We start from the raw sequence: 20652 nt of genomic DNA on the forward strand, positions 1-20652 counted from the left end.
ATGGTAACATGTCGTTAACCTTATTTCGAGAGAGCCAAGGATCGATAGTAATGGATCGTTGATGTGCCGCTGACCGGAGAATGGATGAAAGCACGCTACTTCCGGAAACGGGGAGCCCGACGAACCCTTCTCTCTCTATCACCCAAGAATATGGGATTCGATCGGAGACCTAGTGTAGCCCAGGTACAAAAATCCAAATAAAATATGAACTTGTTGCTACGATAACGCTGGAAGTACTGCTCTAAAGAAATGATAAAGAGGCAGGTGGGAAGATGAACGATAATCGCGAGGGAAATTGTCGGTTGAAGTAAATCATCTGGCATCAACCAGAAATCATGAAATACGTTCTTCCTAAGAATATTTATCTCCTAGATGGAATCTCAAGACGTCGTTGATTTTCTTCGAGCGGCTTACGTTTGTCGTGCGCGAGCTGTCACTCCAAAAATACCGTTTATCTGTTGCTCTAAATCAGTTGGAACTACCTCCAAAGCCAGCAGAAGCCAGATTTACATTTTTCCGCAGTTATTCAGTCTCGGCCCATAAATAATGCATGGCTACTCGCATCGCAATGCGTATGGTTGATCAACGAAGCAGGTTGACGCGTATATAGGTGTTTATGCCGAAGGTATTCCCTGTCACGAAAGTCAGTCGTAGTCGAGGCTTTAATATCGATCGAGAAAGTCGCGATTTGTAAGGTAGTAAACTAGAGGAAAGCGAGGATAAATCGAGTAGCATACAATATGTATCAAGAGATGGCGAGTCAATTCGTCATTTGAACTTTCTTCTAAAATGAAAAGAAAGAAGTAATTTTAGGCAAAAGTAGATTGAAGTAACGCTTGCGATATACTACAGAGTATGATACTTAATCACATGTAGTATTTACTACGTATGAACTGATAAATTTCTAAATACATTGGAGACATTTGGAACCAGGGAATGCTTCGACAAACAAGTTAAATCTCTTCTCGACACCTGAATAATAAAATGCTTTATCTACTTTTCGTAGGTACACTTGCAACAAGACGACCCCATCTAGTAATCTCTTCTGGTGAAAAGAGGATATATTCTGTAGGATGAAAGCGTATGTACCTTTCGATTAAACTCAGATAGATCAACTTCGCAAAAGCCCTGCATACTAAAATCAGACAAATCGTGAACCTCCCTTATTAGCGACTAAAATATTGCAAAATCCAGTAACAGGAAGTCGTAACGACTTTCTGTAACACCCACAGCAAAGTGCGAAGTGCAAAGTGAAAAAGCGAGTAAGCCGGTTCCTGCTTTCTTTTTGCGTTAATTTTTCAGTCAACGTGGAACAGTTGGAAGAGAAGAATACGACGAAGCGCGTTCGCAACAAGAGACTCGAAGAAAGTTCGCAGACCCCTCTATTTCCTTCGAAAGCCATTCTAGCCACGGCCTTTCCAACAACCACGAGCATCTGTACCGTACTTTCTTTCCCCAGCTTTCGAAAATTCCAGACGTCGAAATAATCCTCGAAGCACGTACGGTTCTCTCGCACGGCATTACGGGGAACATCGCGGGGCGAATATACTCGACGGAGGGTCGAACAGGCGGCAAGCCAAAGCCTCGACAAGTTTCTAGACGTACTCAATTAAAAGTTCGAGTCGGCTGGAACAAGCAGCGCGAACCCTCGGTCCCCTTCTGTCTTCTAATTTTTCCTCGAGTGGATCCACGCCGATCACGGGAAATGCCACGATCCAGTGGCATTTCATTATCGCCTCGATTACACGAGTGCTCCCGGTTACTGCCAGGCAATTTCACTCGACCCTTTCTGGATTCACCGCCGCGATGCACCTCCCTTCCCCGTCTCTTTTACCCCGGTTGACCTCCGTCTACCTCTTTCTTTCGCCGTTTTACAGGCACCGCTTGTTTCCGCCGATTACGTCGTCGAGCTTCGACGATCGAATGCTAGCTAGATTCCGATCTCTATAGCCTGGCGTTTCGACGATCTCGCAATTTGCGCGCGTCCCGAGCAGACGGCCATCGACGACGATGCTTTTGGCAATCGCTTTAGACTCGAGGGCATCTCGCACAGTAAAGAGCGATCTACTTGTTTCCGTCACCGTTCGCAACTGTCGCGTGGAAAGCATGGCGCATATTGCGTGCACCATGATGACCTTTTTTTAAGACTCTCTCTTCAGGGGGGCTAGATAAATGAATAGAAATATGACGGAACTTTCGATTGTATTAAGCTTTTTGCTGTATTGTTTTTTTTAGTTTGTCACTCTATCGTTCAGGGGATGAATTTCGTGAAGATATATTTAGATATGTATACGACCTCGATAAAATGTTATCGCTTTTGGTAAGATAAATGAATAAATCTACCGATTCGCGTGTATGAACGTCAGCTGTTTGCGAATTTAATCGAAACGCGCGATGAAAATATGGTATTTGATTATCTTGACTATTGATTATTCGATTAAAACATATTGCAAAGCAGTGCCTCGGTTTCATCTATCTGAATAGCTGTCAAAATTGTCGGAGGGACGTACTACTGTTCCTCTAAATGGATTGCATGAATAAATTCTGCGCGTAGCAAATAAAAAAACAATCTTGACAGGTAGGATAGGGAAAAGTCCGTAAACGGCTGTTGTGGAATCAAGTTGAACAAATACGAGAGCAATCAAAGTTTCTGTTTAAACGAGCGGAGTTCTCAGTTTCGAAGATTCATTCTCGAGTAATGCAATTTTTCCGCGCTCCCATTTGAATTGTAAAATAGTACATCGATAAGCGTTCTGCATTTGCAAGCACTGTTTGATTATTTCGAGTCAATCGAACCTTCCCTTGAGGTAATCTTGAAACTGTAGAGATAGTAAATATCGAGGCAACATCGTAAAAATTGAACGAGTTGGTAGACTTCTCCGATATAAAGTACTGGATTTCTCTTAAGTACTATTTAGAATCTATTGTCCCTCTTGATTGCTGAATTCCATCATTTTTATCTTCAAAAATATACTAATCCTGAAAGGTCGTATACTAATGGCATAAGATACCTTATAATATGTTATCCCTTCTTTTAGAAACAAATTTTGAAGCTTTTCCTTCAATTTTGCAGAAAATTATTTGAAGTGTTATGTTCACATATTCTTCAGTGCACATAATCTTCAAGAACCAGAACTATTTCTACACCTCGAGAAAATAAATATAAAAATGTTCTACACCTCGAACACTATATGCACATAGAGATAGTGGAACTTCTATCTACAATAATGTTTTATCTTGTTCTTGAATTTCGCCAATAGACAGCTTCTCTTTATCGTCAGAATTTTTCTATTCATTTATCATTACGATGCGGGTACACATACGTTCGCGGGCACGTACGCTTACATTCGACAGGCATGCTTCACCACTGGTTTCTACATCGAATAAGAAGAATTTTCTGCTGACTTACCGAAAGGAAGCTCCAAACGGCAGTCTATGAGAAGCGTGTGGCCTGTTGGCTTTTTCGTGCCTATGATTTCGGCGCCTCTCATTTCGAGCTCCAAGTCCAGACTGACCCATTGTCCGGAACCCTCCTGGAAAAAGGACAATCAGAACGTGAAACATTGGTAACAAGAAATTCTAGCGCACCACCCGCTCCATTATGGCGTAATTAAACGAATTAAGCGCCAAGGGATGCAAATGCGCGTAATCATGCTCCAGTGAAACTCGATTCGAACTTATTGCGTAAGACTGCTTCAGCGTTAGTGACGGTGGAATTGGTGCATGTGAAAATGCTAATTACAAGTAGTGTTACAATTTTTGATTTTTAGTTAAAATTTTATCATATACGACAGTTTTGAATCAATTTTCCTAGTGCTTTTAAACTTTTGGATGACATTGTTTGAACATGACTATTAAAATTTTTTTATTTAATACGATAATTTTATATACACCAGGCTCATACATCATCCTTCAAAAGCTACTTTTTCAAACTACAATTTACACTCTACGTTAGCTTGCTAATAATTTCACTACGATCTCGAAATTTACACATTTTTCCATCTAAAAAGTCGAGCAGCGATGAAGCCAGCCCACAAGCTGCAGAAACGACCTCGCGTTTCAGCGTCGCTAAATCGTCGGGGCGTCGTTTCCATGTAAATTGCTGACGCGGATTAACGCGTTTAATGCAACGCAAGACGTGCGTATAATAAACAAATGCTCGTTATTGCGCTAAATTCCGCTAATGTTCCATGTAAATTCCAGTTCTGCCGCGACAGGGTGAATTGGTATGCGGTTTGGTGGCGGAACCGCTAGCGAATATCAATCGATGGCGAGACAGTATCTTACTTACACCCCTTAAATCACGTTATGAATAAATGAATGGGACTGCTAAGCGCTCAACAATTATTCCCCTGTCGACTACAATTCGCTGGAGACTGCTTCTCGCGTTAAAGGGTTGGTTATTGGAGCTTATGAAATGGCGAGATATATAAATTTGATAAACACACTTTTTAATGTTAGAATAAATATAAATAGATTAATTTTGAAAGGAGCACTAGGCAACTTAGGACGATCGTCTATGAAATATACTTTTTTATGAACATACCTGGATTAACAAATAAGCAATTCATATTACCCATTTATACAAGATTCTAAAATACAGTTTCTGGTCATTGAATGAGCCAGTCTAGTTTCTCATAACCATCTACAATCATATGAAACAGAATATTTTGAACGATCCTAATTCAGTCGTCTGTATACTTCTACCCAAAGTTTAGAAATGCACCCTATTTTGTCCCCCAAAAGAATCCTCAAGTATCCCCTCATAATTGGACCTTCTAATGAGAACATCTCAAGTTCTCTGGCTGAGTTGCATGAGCCTAGCGTCCAAGTGGACGCAGTTATTAGATACAGTATCCGAGCGTAATTTATGTAACTGAAGTTACGCTCGTCGAATGCATTCTTTGCGCGATACACAGGATTAATGTCGGCCGCGGGAACAGCGGCGCGGACTAGTAATAGCTATGTACCGCGAGCCCAGCAACGCACATAACACGTGTACATAAATTCTGGAAGGGTCTCTTTCCCGCGGCCCGCTCCTGCGAGCCAGCTCCCGACGTTCTGTACTCTCAGAAATGAGCTGCGAAGCATGGCTATCAAAGTGTACGCGCCGCTGTTTGCAAATGGCATGCCGTAATTAAAGCAATTCTCTTTTATTCGCAGCAGCCGCAACCGACGTCGCTGGAACTTACTGCTGGAACGAATGCTGTGCCGTGTTTCTCATCGCGCAAACAGCTCACCGTCTTGTCTTAATTATTTGTAACGAGATCATTGTTCACGAATTAGCTGTCTAGGTACACCGCGCGGCGATCGAAACGAACCATCAGTTCTGCTGTTTTCGTTCTCTTATTCTTAGATAAAGTAGCAGAGATTTTGGCTTCCCTTGGATGGGATTGTCTTCGCGATTGTGGAAATTGGATTCCACGGTAAACTCGTTTGCAGAGAAGCTCTCTGCGGTTAGGATGATTCGATGCAGCTTGTGGAAGGTATTTCAATGTTTTTGGATAAGAAAGAGGTAGCATTGCTGTGGTATAAATATGTAGAATACAATTCTAGTGATTCTCTTTTAGTAATCTCTGTTGGAAATTTTGGTAACACTCTTTAGATTATTTGTGAACAATTTTGGATACTTTGAAAGGATCTACTATTCATCTTCATATTTCTAGCCACTTTGAGAGAGCAAAGGGAGCGAGAGAATATTGTCAAACAAATATAAAGGTATACAATAAAATCTCTATCGCTTCTTTCTTCAGTTTACGAACCTTTCTCTACTTTCACGCGTCTCCCAACTTTCGAGATAACAGCACACGTTAACACAGAGCGACAGGGATAACAGGTTTACCCATCGAGAAGGACCAACAACGCCGATTCCGTCGAGGATAGAAGTTTAATTCGTATCTACGTGTTTCCACCAATATCAATTCCACTCGTGCGTAAAGCGCAACTTTGAATTAAACTTTCATGCAAATGCGTCGGTGGCTTTCACGCTTCCCAACCTACGAGCACGGTCTCGCGTTTCGATATCGTATCGACACAGTTGTGGCTGCGACATCGGCGAAAATTAGGCGTTGCACAGCGTCTTCGGGTATTCGTTGCACGACAATGGAACAGGGAACGTGGCAATGCTGGCTGAGCCATGGTGGAACACCAGGGGAAACGCAAATCCAGTTCAATTGGATTATTACGACGCCAATTCCCATTTGCCGCGCTGCTCCGTCGTCGAGCAAAAACACCTGCTTGCACCTGTTGTGTTCAGTCGCAATGCATTGTAACGCTGTTGGTTTTCGACCGACGTACACGCGATATCCTCGCGGGGCTAAGGTGATTAGACTGACGAAAATATGAACCCTTTGTACACGGAGCAAATAGAAATTAACTCGTGTCGACTACTGGGATGAAAGCCCGATGCTTAATAATTCACGCTGCGCGTTGCAATATTGACGCAAATACTTCTCTATGAATTAAATAACGTTAGGTCAAGAGACATTATTCGATATGTTAAATATATGTTCCAGTGAGAGGAAATTTGCAACAGGAGGTCCAGAAATTTGCTAAATTTGGAGCACGATATTTGCGCGACCCTACTTTAAGGAAATATCAAAATTTGTTGGAAATTTGCTGCGATCACGATGAGAGCAGAACTGCTCGTGTGCGCAGCGATCGGTCACCAGAGTCGGGGCAACGATGAAACCTTAACAAACCATTAAAATTAACCGCAGTCGGCGCGCGGTCGTTATCAAATTAAATGGATTTGTTACGGGTGATTACAGAACCGTAAAAAATTCAATAGATCACCCGGTCAGAACGGGCGTCGCTGTAAAACCTCCATATATTTGGCCGTTAAAAAAAAGCGCAACCTCAAGCTTCAGCGGATTTGCGGCTTAAACGCTCGGTGACGGCTGAGCGATCGAATCAATCACGCTCGAGCGAGACCTTTGTTCCCGTTAATTTGGATTTTTACGTCCAGAACCGATCCTTTTCGACAATCTGTCCGTATATTTAAAGGTTAGCCAGCCCCATCACTTAACGCCATGCAGGAAACCGAATTCGTTAAAAATGCCCACTCCTGCCATTGTAATTAATTCTCTGCTAGACCCGCTTAATCTCAGTGGTCTACTTTTCAAACTGTTCAAAATTATTATGCTACAGTAAATAAAAGGTACGTTATTCAACCATATACAGCTACTGACTGACACAGTTAACAAAGTATCGCCAGAACTAGATTATCATAAGGATATGAAGTGAAAACCTGAGATGTAGGAGCAGCCCTTGAAGAATTTCAATTTCCCTCCGTGGATATTTCAGAAGACTGAAAATCTCGAAGAAAAAGAGAAACTGTTTACTCAACAATGTTGAGAAAGGCAGTGCAGTTTAGGAGAGCGAAGAACGAGGAACGAGGAACGAGAACGCCTCTGTTCTGTATGTGAAGAAAATAAGGATTGTGTTTGTAGAAAATTCCCTGAAAGCAAGAAATAAATTTCTTGAATGTACCCCGACCAGAATGGATTTGTTTGTCTTGAAAAATTTGGCGTGAAGTTGAAAAATAATGGCGGTAGGGACGAAGAAGTTCGAGTAAACTGCGAGCAGAGCGCATAGTGGATGAGCTTAAGAAACATAATACATACTTTCGATCACTGTTGTGAAACTTTGGAAAGGTTCTGCTGATGGCGCCTTAGTAGCGGATGATTTCGAGGTGCTGGACCATTTTCAGCGTAAACTCCATTCGCGATTTGATTGGAACCAGTGGTATTAAGGTTTCTTAATTAACATATATAGGTACTTTTTACGCTAGCTGACACTATTCGACGCTATCATTTGAAACTATAAACTATGTTTGAATGTTCCTTATCAAAATTTAATTCTTGAAGTAGCCCTTGGTTTAGCCCTTGAACTAACAATTTTAAATCTAACAGATTAGTAACCCTCTGTAAAACGAAACTCGGAAATAAACTGTATTTTCTAGGACTGTTAAAGACTATCACGTAACACAATTCTTGTTTGTCACGCAAACTCGCCTACCGTTTTGTGCCACTCTAGCGGAAAGTTTCTCCGTTCCCTTTGCGCCTTTACAACTTTGCGTCGCTGACTTCCGTAGCTAGTGATCCCCCATAACAAGGCTTGTGCATACTTATGCTTAGCACCATCAACAAGAATTCTCATTTGCAGCGCGAACTTTGAAAAGTAATGCAAGAGATCACTTCGCTGAATCAATTACTCAAAATGTGTATGACAAATTAAAATCTCCACGTAATAAATGACTACAGTTAAACATTAAATAAGGTTAAAATTGACTTGCACTTCATTGAATAATTTTCATTATGTTTGTAATATGTTCCCTTTGACAACGATATTGCATTCCCCTCGAAATGTTGGTAAATGAAGAAATAAGAGCTAAGAATGCGTTTAAATACCTTGTGATTGTAGAATATGTCGTTGATAATGGATACGCGCCAAACCAAAGCCGTTCTATCGTGCCCCTCTCGTCACAGACTGTTTCTTCTAACAACTAATACCTGTCCACATGAACTGAATACGAAAATGTACTTTAGAAAGGAATTGTAACAATTTTTTCACTCGTTTAAAAGTCAACAACTAAATTATACACTAAAAAATCGTAAAAGTTCACGATCACTTTATGCGCACCGCGCTCACTGCCTCCATCTTGGATGCGCACAACAAATGCGCAGTCTGGTGCAAAAAATTGTAAGCATGCGTACGCAGGCGGCAAATTCGAGGATTGGAATACCAAGATTTATTAAAGGACTGCTTTACTCATTTTATTGGGTCATTTTCTGAAAACGTATTCTATGTTTACGAATGCATTGTCAAATTGTGTATAATCAAGCAATATATTCATGTAATATAACTACAAAATTTTTAATCGAGGCATTACGTAAACTTCTGCAAACTTCAAAGTCAATTTTGGATTATCAAAAGTTTATGTGAACACATTAATCGTATAATCTCGCGAAATTGACTATTAGAAGTGACGTTATGTAATAAAATATTTTATTGCTTCGTAGTGTGCCTGGACATACGAGAATAACTTCTTGATAACGCATCAATGCAATTTCAGTGGCGATAAAAAAGCGCTATTTGCGCGGCTAGTAAAAAGCGAGGTCGCATTGTTTAGTATTTTTAATTTTAAGTTGTTACAGGTATCAAGACTTTATTATTGATCATTTCACACATTCTCCCGTCAATTTTAATTATAACATCAATCACGAAGTACCCTGGGGAATTAATAAATTATATTGCTTCTCAATCAATGTAATACAATCCTTTTGTAAAATAGAATCAAAAGAGGTACTTTGAAAACAAATATTTTTAAATCTAAATTGCCTTTATGACCCAGGAAAATTATCTTCAATTATTCTCTTGGCAACAAGAGAGAAATTAGTAAGGAAAACAAAATTACGTTAACGATCGCTTCAACTCGCCTATTAAAATTTATTGACCGTTGAAATGGCAGCACCTAAGTCTTGTCCGCGCGTTGTGAAGCGAAAATGATGCAAGCAGGCAGTATTGATTTTTCTCGCATCCCAACTGACGTAGAATTTAATTTTCTAAATTGGACATAAGAAAGACGAGTGGATGAAATCGTTGCTCGAATCTCGAAAATGAAGAGCGGTGAAATCTGTGAATAGATGGAAGAAGGGCGCAGGAAGGGTACAGGAAGAAGAACCATCGAAAGAGGTTCGAAGGAGATGCTCTGATCGAAACGACTCGTCTTTGTGCAAAAATGGTCTGAAGACAGAATGACAGGAATAATTGCTCGTTGCGTGTAATCTTCATCGACATGCGAATCCTTCGTTCCTTTCCATATTCTCGACTTCAAGAAACTCTACGAATAACTCTCCTTTTTTATTGCTTTGATGTATAATTCTCTATGGCATTTTTCCTCTAAGTACAGTTGTTGATACTCGCTATTTTATAGCATCACGTTCCTCTTATATAATACTCTTGTGGATCTTGAGTGAGAAACAGGAACACTAATTGCATCACGAAAAAGCAAGAGTGACGAACTTATCACTAGTTTATGTATCCACTGCATAGTGTCCAACAAGGTTCCCACTTCATTCGCCGATTCCTCGAGTGTGATCTTTCCACTGTCTCCTTATGACCGTTATAAAGTCGTAATTTTATTTCCAGCGAAGGAAACAGCGATCGCCAGGATGACCGACATTCCTGGAACCGCGGTAAAAGTGCAGAGGCAGGCACCGCGACCAAGGCCCGTTCCAGTTAATTTTACGCGATTATGGTGCTACTAGGGAGACGTGAATTAGGTTAGCAGTCACGGGGACTGGTATGACGCACGGCTGTTCCAGTCCTCCCTCTTCCTTCCGGTTTCAATCTGTTCAAGAGCAACCGAGGCCAATTATCGCGACGATCATGTGAGAAGAAATAGGAGACTGAATGAAACTGCGATCCACTAGGGAGGCGCACCTGGCTATCACGATCACGTACAGTAGAAATGCCTTCGCGCCCAGTCGATCAATCTCGACCACTCGCGAAACCAATAAGTACCCTCATCGAGTGTCGAGAAAATATTACTTTCCAAGGCGCCTCCCACGTGTGGTAGACACGTTTTCTTGTATTTATCGGTTGCTTTGTGGTGTTCGCATTCTTTTTTCGGATTTTTATCTAGCTCGTGTGAAACAAGAATACCGTATCGCATGCTCGTGATCGTGTTTCGATGAATAATTGTTTTATAAAGGAATTCAATCGATTTGAGGCACAAACAGTTACTGAGAAGATTAACGAAATCAGCCAGACGATATTAACGTGCAATTCCCTCGCTGAAATATGACGAACGAGTGCAAATAGATTGCAATACGTTTATTCGGACTGCACAAATATCTGCGTTTCCATTCAATAACGCGTATTATTTGGACCATGTGATGGAACAGCTCGAAATAATCGTGAAAGTGCGAGTCGTCAATTCTGTGTCCACACTGATAGAAAATATATGTGATACATGATTTTTGTATACAGTTGAACCTCGACAGTTGCAAAAAAAAGAGTGAGAATATATATAAACATCGAAGTTTGCTACCGATTGCAAATAAACCCATGTAGAATGTAAAAACCTAAAAATCTATTTATAAATACCATGTATGCATAGTTCTGTATATCCTTTACCGCTTTTTCTCCTCATTATTTTGTTTTTATTGCAATAATTTATTTGAATCTATGAAAAAATGCATTGCGAATACATCAGAATCAAAAAATTAATGCTAATTTCCTCCTCAATTTTAAAAATACTGTCTCCATAAAAACATAGATAATCGATGTTGAACATGAACGAGACACATGGCAAATATGAAGACAGTGTATTTAAACCACTGACCAACAGGGTTGTTAATGTCGTTTCGTGTCTGTCGCGTTCCACCCTCTTTGCGTATTTGTATCTTTTTTACGAGCAGCTCGTTGTCGTGGTGTCGGTGTAAAGATCTCGCGCAGCGTGGTCGCGTCGAGACAAAAAGAGAATTACAGCAGCAACGGAGGGTGACGCTGCTGGATACTCGCGAATGGGACAAGACGCCCCCGCAATTAAGCGACCGACGACACAATGACTCTCCAGCAGCCTAGAAATGATTGCGAACGTCGCGCGGATTCGCCCTGCAAGGCCAACGAATGCGACAATTCTCCTCTCCGCTGAAGGAGACACGGTGAAGTGTATTAATGACCGCATTCCCCTTCTGCAAGGGAGCCTCGCCTTATGTAAAGACAAATACGGCGCATCCTTTGCTTTGGTTTGGAAATTAAGAAGCGCGTTAATGAAGTCTTCGCGAACTCCTTTGAATCTTCTCGCGTGCATGCTTCTTCCGCAGCAGTAAATTGTTCCCTTTAGATACACATCTCTCTTTTCTCCTGATAATTTTTCTGGCTTCTGATATCTGACGGTCGTTTTTCTACATTTTTTTCTATTTCTAGAAGATGTACGATATTTTCTAGAACACATATTGTTCTTAAAGTTTATTATATGAAATATGTAGAAGGGGTTGCATACTTTCGAGTGAAAACACTATTATTCCTAACACGGATAGAGAGGATATAAAGCTGGTCACGAGGTTCCTACGTTGAAAAATAGCCTGAGATAAGCACCGGCTTCTAGGGATAAGGGTATTTTTAAAAAACTCTTTAAGCATTCTTTACACCCAACTGATTCCTATTTTTTAGAGAATCCTCGTGCATTTCTTTACTTTGCTCGTTCTAAAAACTCTGCTTCTAAGAAATTCTCGCGGTAACTAAAAAAACACGTGTTCGGAATTTTCGCGAGAAGTATTGAATTCGAGTAATAAATAGTTGAAGGAATGTAATTTGCATAACTGAGTACGTGATATTGGATGCTGTACAGGCGGCTCCTTTCATTCTAGCCTAACATGTACGTTGACGCGGAGATGAAGTTACTCTCATCAAGGTGCCTACGTGCCAACATCACGCTGGTGTGTACAATCTATCCCCACTACATGGTAATCTGATGATCAATGGTAATTTGAGAATTTAGAGATCTATAAATTTGAAAATTTGAATATTTTAACATCTAGCTGAATTTTTGAACATTTGAATGTTTGAATATTTAAATTTTTGAAAATTTTAAAACTTGAAAATGTATAAGATTTGTGTAACTACTTCTAACTTGAAATTCGAATATTTAAATATCTAGTTGAATGTTTGAAAATATAAAAATTCAAGACCTAGAAATTTGTCAGTGTTTCTATTTGTTTCAATGTCGTCGTAACAATGCCATCAGATTATCATGTGGCCTCAATAGATAACACGCACCTGTGTAAAGTTGGCACGCGTCTAGGTGGGGGTAACTTCTCTGCACCTACATGCATGTTATTAGACCAGAATCAAATGAGCTCTCTGTACGAGCGACCCTGGTGGAAAATCCATCGGAAATACAGCATAACGAGGATAGCAGTTGGATGCTCGAGTAGTATACGTGTATATTCATCACGCTCTTCCGAAGACACGCGCTCCTACGTCTGACGTTTGCAGGCCTGCATCTACTTACGGGCACATTTGTTACGGACGACAAGACCGACGATCTGTCTGACATGTGCAACGACATTTCTCCTTGCGTGCAGGCATTATTTCGCTCGGCTTGACGCGAAATGCAAATCATTCGGAGACGAACGATAACGCGCGCACTTAATTAATTGAACGGGGAATTGAAACTTTGTGCAACTCTGATAGAACCTTACTGAAAATTACCTACTGATAATTAAAACTTGCAGTTGATAATAGCAGCTCAACAACGCCACAAAGAATGTCGAAAATATTCTGTGAACCTAGGAATCTGAGAAGTTTCTCTTCGAATAAAAAGGTGATAACCTCGCCCACATTTAGTCGTCCCAATTTCAATCAATCCCTAATTTCGTAAGCGAATTCCTCGTGAACAGATCACACGAAAGCACAAATTGAAACCGAATAGATCGTCGAGACGTTACACCCACCTGACCTACTAGCGGCGCAGCAAAAATAATGCCTGAGAGAAGTGATTCGACGGGCACGATAAGAAGATCGATCTTCCGGCAATTCGAGTTTTCGTCGAAGAAGATTACTTTTCAGAATTTGCATTTTCATTAACGGCTTAAGTCTCGTTCAAGAGTGCTCCGTCAACATTGTTTCCTTCCCCCTTTCGTTGGGCGAGGCGACTTCCCCTTAATCGGGAGATACTTGAGAATCTTTCGCATGTTTTTGGACGAACAGATTAAGCGCCGAGCAGATGGCAGTAGAGGCTGCCTTAGCGCGTAGAGAAAAATGTCTCAGATATATCTACTGACACAAACATCCCGTAGAAGGAAGCGACGTCACAGGGTCAGATTATTTCCCAGCTTGCTGGAAAAAGGTTCCAGGATCATCTTCGTGATCCATGGTGGATCTCCGACTGATGGATGATTCCTTGCCTACCGGCAAGCAAACGAGAGCAAAAGAAAGCCACGGATCGATCGGCTTCCATTCTTCTCGTCTCCTCTCCTTCTGCCTGCGTTTTCCTCCCACCCCTCGAAGGAAGAGCGAACCGTTCGAAATCGTTTGTCTAATCCTCGTGAAATCACGTTTGGTCGTCACGTGGTCGAGGGTTCCTCGTTGTACGCTCGTTACGTGGGTTCTCGACTGACTAAACCGACTTGTCAGGAGGTCAAACGGTTTCGCTGGATTTTCATTTGTACCGGGGGAACGGGGTCGAGTTACCTGTTTGTTCATCATCAGGGAGCTCGCGTACCTTCGCGATGCGAATTGTTGACTCGAGAAATTGATGAACGACCGCCCCTCCGGCTCTTCTTTTCTCTTTGTTTTCCGCTTTTCTTCTCGCTCCACGTTCGTTGCGCTGTAAAAGGGGCACGTTCGACCGCGGACGAGAATTTCATTGGCCCATCACGCTCGATCTCTCCGCGTCTGGTAATATCAATTTCGAGGTCTCGTTTGGTGACGAGCGGTTGAAAAATCGATAAGACGGATTTAGTCACGTGTTAATGCGTGGGAAGGTGGAAACTTGAAATTTGGGTTGTGTTACTTTTTATTGTCGTGTACAATTTTTATGATTGAGAAGAGATTCATTTTTAATAATTTAGCGCGTTTGTAACAGCGCTAAGCTTCTCTAGATAAATTAGTCCTAGAATGCTAGATCCTAGATTGCAAGAAAATTTGTTCTGGGCTGAATTTCAAGAAAATAGATCATGTACAGTGCATTGTTCAGGACTCAACCAATGAGATCAAAACGACAGTTGGCAAAAGAAGCAAGCTAATAAAAGATCTCATTTCTGATCAGTGTTGCCACAACAAATCAAATCCACATTCCTTCCGCTAGCTAAGTTACCAGCTACACACAGTACTTGTTGCAGACAATAGCTAGCTTTCTACTGCCTGTACCTATATTTAATATGTGAAAAAAGTAACATTATAGGTAGAATATTCCATCGACTCACTTCGTATTAACGTGAAGACGTTATCCCAGATATTCGAAAAATATTCCGCCCGTAGAACGAAAGAGGCGTTCGAGCAGCAGGGATTCCTTTCGAGAGCATGCCTCTCGCGTTTAAACTTTCATTTTCGAGACATGACGTCCCGAAATCATCCCTGCGCGGCAAAGCATTCGTCAGCCCCGTGGAATCAAGGATTTCGTCGTGATCGTTGGCGTCGGTACGTATGCAACCCCGGAGCAGCCAGAAATGGCAGACCGTCACCGCGCGGGACAGGAAAATGGAGGCGGAGGGTGTTGGTAAGAGCTTTGTCAAGCCTCTGTCAGGAGCGAATGGGTGTGCACGAACACCAGTCAGCCACGGATCACTAGCACACGCGGGAACGAATCAGCGGCGATGTCTCATCGTCATCCCTCTAGAGTTACTTGACATACCCCAGTCAGCGCATTTCTAATGTGAATCGAACTGGTCGTACGTGAATCTCGCGTGCAGCTTTATGAATATTTTAAGCCAGGCTTGACCCAGATTGTCCTCGCAACAGGAAAAGCAACCTGGCCTCGGCTCCCGAGCCCGCTCGCTTCGTTCCTCAGCTTTTACTTGTCTTCCTCTCTCTCCCTTCCTTCCCTTCTTCACATATTTGCCCTTTCTCGTCCTTTGTTATCGTCTCTTTGTCATTCTGTCCACGCGTGCATTCGCATTCTCCTGCTCATTCTTCCTTCAGAATCTTCTATTTATCCTCCTTTACGTGTATCCCTTTTACGCGTTCCTATCTTCGTCCTCTTCCTCCTACCCTCTGCCCTCTGCTCTCTGTTGCCCTTCTCTTTTTACCTTTGTGTTGTCCCTTTGTTACACTCTTTGTTACATATGTTCATGTCTACAATTTCTCCTCTCCTTCCTCCTTCATGCTTTCTCATTTCCTGTCATTTACCTTCTCTCTTCCTCTTGTCCTCCCTCTCTTTCGAGTTCTTCTGTTGTCTCTCTCTTGCTCTCTCGACGGTTAGCTATCTCCGTTCTTCTTCCCCATCTCTCTCCTTCTTTTTTCCGAATCACGTACGTACCTTTGTCATTGCTGTCTCTGTCAGTGTCACTCGAGCGACTGGCTGGTCGATCGATCGTTCAGAAACATGAAAGAACAAGTTTGCCCGTAATTCATCAATCCTCACTCCGTGACCGCGATCGTGGCGCTACAAAGAGCGAGTGGTACGGATCGTAAAAATGCGCAGCGTTGTGACTACGTGCCTGCGAAATCGTCGATGAAACGTTTGGAGATGTCTGCCGTTTTCAGTAACAACCCTGAATGGATGAGATTTTGCAGTAATTGTCGGGCGAAACAAAGTGGTCCTCGTGGAGATCAGTGAAGTGAAGCAGAGATGTATCTTGTATTTAAATGATTCATATTATTGGATTCTCTGATATTCAGAATACAGATACTCTGAAGAATATACGTTCTATTTCTCTTTTTTTATCTTACACGAATCAACCAAAGTTTCTAGTAGTTTTAACCTTAATATTCTTTTGAAAATTATTGCACTTGCAGCAGTATCACGTTATGCAAACTCCACAATATAATATCCCGAAGATATTCATTCGAGTGCACTCCATTTCTTCCCATTTCGTACACATAGTCTCCAAGGATAGAACAGAACGCATTATCGTCGCTATTGTTAAACCCCTTCCGCGTATTTTCCCATCACAATAACGTTAAATACCAAACGTGGAACGTTTCCAAGCTCTCTTCCTCTGAATCGTCCACTCGAGGGCTTTTTCTGCCCCTATTTGCGAGTCTGGTGCGGCTACGCGGCGCAAACGATGCGCCGGAAGCGCGTGCTAACGAATCCAGGAAATCTTCCGTCAAGGTCGATGCCACAGAGTCCAGTTCGAATGTGTGCACGCAGCATAGCGATGCCGCCACGTAAAGCTACGTCAACCACGTCGCTTTGGCTTCCCCGACTGTTTCATTGAGCGTCGCGGGCTGGCTATGCGCCAAGTGACGTCACCAACGGAACAGACTGGGGGATTGTCAGCGGCGATGGTGATAGAACCGTGGCGGATAACGTGGTCGAGGGACAGGGGGACGACGATAGCTGCGATAGCGGCACTGATAGCTTCCACTGGCGTTGGCTTCGAGCTGACTAGAGTCAAGAAAACCAAAGGAATGCCACCCCTAAAACGAACCTCGCCCACGCCACCTCGTAATTCAATTTGTTCGATTCCCCGCGGAGTTTCTGGTAAACGCCGCGACGAACTCGATCCTCCTTTCGTCCCTCGCGAGAGAGGAGCCGTCATTGTATCGACCATGTTTGCAATTTCTAGTTTGAACTTGGACGGACGCTATCGCTCCCCCGACACTCTCCAACGATGTTCGTGTACCACTCATTTTATGCCCCACTCCAGAGCTCGTAAAGACGCACATTGCGTATGTATATCCTTGGTCGTTTAATGCAAGGAAATGGCGATCTTGTGCGAAGAGCTTGGAATATGGTTGGCTTTAGAGTATAATCTGAAGTCCGAAGTCACATTTCTAATATAAGTGTTAACTAGGATACACTTGAGGCGAGAATTGTAGTCATGGAAAGACTAATCCTATGAACTTCGTAATGTTAGTTTCAAAATGAATGGAGCTATGATAAATTAATGTTGAAGGGATCTCGGAAGATATGAGGCGGCCGAAATAAGGAGAAATATTGGAGTTTTAAATATCTTAGAGAGCTTCAAAACAGCTCCACTACCTATAAGAGCTTCATAATTCAGAGCCACTTTTCTCAAAATTCAATCTTGGCACTGAGGCCTTTCTTACATCGAACAGTGGAATTCTTCTTTGAATCGTCTCATGAAGTTCCTCAGGCTGAAGAAAAGCATAGGATCGACGATAAAATGTGTGTCGTAACATCAAAGCCTATCGTTTGCTCGAACGCTTACAAGGAGATTACGATAAATCTGTGCAAGAGGATAGGAGAGGGTAGCCTGAGAACGACACGAGTATTCGAGTGTGTATAAAAGAAGGGGTGGGCTCTCGCACGTGACTGAATTACACCCCTATCCGGGGTAAGGCTGTCCTCTAATTTAATTTGTTCGACCCTCCGTCGAAAGACAAGATGCACTTGGTGCACTTCGTGCGGAAAAAACAAACAGGGCCTTTCAGTTTTCACTTTCTTTGTGCTTCACACCCCTGTACTTCACCCTATTCACGAAATCCGCACTTCCGCCTGCACCCTTCTCGATCCGTTTGGTATTCACGAGCTCGAAACGTAACATTCTATTTAAGGAAAGTACTGGTATCGACTTCGTGAACCGACCGTTTCGCTGACCGTGCTAAATTCAATCTCGTTTTGAAAATAGTGATTGAATTCACAGACGGGAATCAATGCTGTTACAGGGTGGACTAAAAATAGGCAACTGAAAGATATATTACGTTATATAACTCGAAAATTCGGAAAGAGGAAATACAAATTCTATGGACCCCTTTTCTGCACTTGACGCACCACTTAACATACATGTATTGTATAGTTAATCAAACCTTTAAAATAAGTAACGATAATACTAGTTCTTAACTTCATTTTTCTTGATTAAATAAAATGCAAAAGACACAAAAGTTTCTTTTTCGTAACTATCCCTTACTTTAAGACGATTATGTAATCTTTTACTTCAAAGAAAATCTCGAAACATTAAAGAACAGTAACTACAATAACTCTCAATAACAGAAAGAAACAGCCTTCAAGTAGCTGGCGAGAATCTGAATTGCAAAAAGAAAAACTTCGCTGGATGCACGAATAGTCACGCCCTCGTTTCTTCTTCGGTCCTTCTTAGATAAAGAAGTCGTCCAATTTAATTAGCATGAATTCCCCTTTATCGTCGTATGAAAGTGCACTGGACCGTATCTCACAAATGAAGAAAGAATGAAAGATGAAGGAATTCTTTGCTCGAAATTCTTCCCAGGGAAATGTCCCAGAAGGGTTCAAGAACCTCGATGAACGGTCTGAAGAATCCGGAGGCAACGGGTCCTAATTTCGTCGCAGTTTTCGCACCTTTTGTCTCAAAGACGTCGTTGGAGGAAAAAAGATCCCGAGATTTCCCGCGGTTCATGAAAGGCTTCGACGAGCGAAATTAAAACGAAGAACCTAGAGAAAGGAATTACTCGATGTCTCGCGGAACTTTTACACTGTTCAAAAGATTCATTTTCAATAGCAAACTTAAGCCTTTGGCTAATAAATTTGTGCACATTATATACGATAATACAAAATTAAAAATCAATCGAATGAAAAACAATTTTCCCCTTGATTCTTCTATTCTCTGAATTATTCCCGTAAATGTTAACTAATATCTACAGTCATTATATCGTACTTTCTATCGGAGCAGTCACCATGCAACCACGAGGACGCGCACAGCGACGAATTTCTATTCCGAACAGGCCACAGCCGAAGCGCCAGAAAAGTCGGGGATTTCACCGAATGAGGAAATGATCCCCGAGTGAATGGCAAGAATATTACAAGCGATATCCAGGAAGGAACGCAATTTTTTAACCGAGCGCCATAAAAACACGCGTAAGCGATCACCAGCAGCGACTCCATACGTAAAGAACGGCTGGTATCATTCAGCAGGCGAAATTGCTCCACACGAACAATTTGTCACACGACTTCTAAGTAGCGGGCAAGTTTATATGCAAATCGATATCGCCAGAGTTTCTCCGAACCAGGGAACGGGAGCGTGTATTCCGCGGAGCGAAGAAACGACCGACATACCGAGCGATAAGTGAAATTACGTTTACCAACGGGTATTAACAGCCCCCGTTAATTATTAATAGCACGAATTACCATAATATGAATTGTAAATCGGCCGAGGATGAAGAACAAGGCGGACGTAAATCGGCGAGGCCATCGTCGGACACGGTTTTCTCAATTCTCCGACGATAATTATTCGGCCTTTGGTTCTCTAGGCGGGAAACTGCTTTTTCTTCGAGCACCAGAGATCGATCGTGGATGAATAGCCTCGATATTCAGCGGGGGGGGAGGACGGAAGAAAGAGGGGGCGTGGGACAATGAAAGCAGTTCCTTTGACTGCAAAAGAGGGCTCCGCCTTTGCGTGCAGACATTTCGTTCTCTTACGAGTTTGACTTCTAGTTCATCGCAGAACTTCCATCGTTCTCCCAGCACGGCGACCGATTTTCCGCATAATACTCCTGATGACGGAAAATGGCCGCTGTCAGAGAACAGGAAGTCGTTTTTCTTCCTCATCCGTGCAAGGGAACCGGGAGAAAAACGTCCTGATTGACGATCGGTTCTCCCCCGTCGACGTTAACGTGTAGGCAGTTCTAATCCTGGGATCGATTATAACGGCCTAATAGCTGCCGGCTGACGGAACTTCCTGCGCTTCTTGTCGCGAGTATAAATGGGAGCTGCGAATGAACGGGTCGCCAGGATGCGTTAGGTTGATCGAAAAATATTCATAAATTTTTTAATAAAAGAACACTGTTGAAAATTGCAACATTTAGCTTGATAATGAACGAATGCATATTCAGGAAGAAGATAAGGCCAATATGTATTGCAAATTTTTTGAAATATCGTTAATTAACAATTATAATTGTTAATAATATGTGGGAGTCGATGCGTGAAACAGTTATTAATAATAAATGCAGCAGAAACTCTTGCTACGTTCATTATTTTAGCGGAAATACCGATTTATCCGACATTATTTTTCTTTGGATCCCCTCCCCTACCTTTTC

The 20652-nt window shown here is 42.1% G+C and overlaps 1 protein-coding gene across 1 annotated transcript in view; it reads right to left on the reverse strand.

Annotated features, from left to right (window-relative positions):
* LOC143177354 (uncharacterized) overlaps nucleotides 1-20652 on the reverse strand; it is a 91741-nt gene that overhangs the window by 33554 nt on the left and 37535 nt on the right. Inside the window, exon 5 of the mRNA XM_076375229.1 lies at nucleotides 3410-3533. Coding sequence (XP_076231344.1) covers nucleotides 3410-3533 — 124 coding nt within the window. The remainder of the gene's footprint in view (nucleotides 1-3409; nucleotides 3534-20652) is intronic.

This window comes from Calliopsis andreniformis, chromosome 3 (assembly GCF_051401765.1).
Source record: "Calliopsis andreniformis isolate RMS-2024a chromosome 3, iyCalAndr_principal, whole genome shotgun sequence".
In the NCBI taxonomy this organism is placed as follows: domain Eukaryota; kingdom Metazoa; phylum Arthropoda; class Insecta; order Hymenoptera; family Andrenidae; genus Calliopsis; species Calliopsis andreniformis.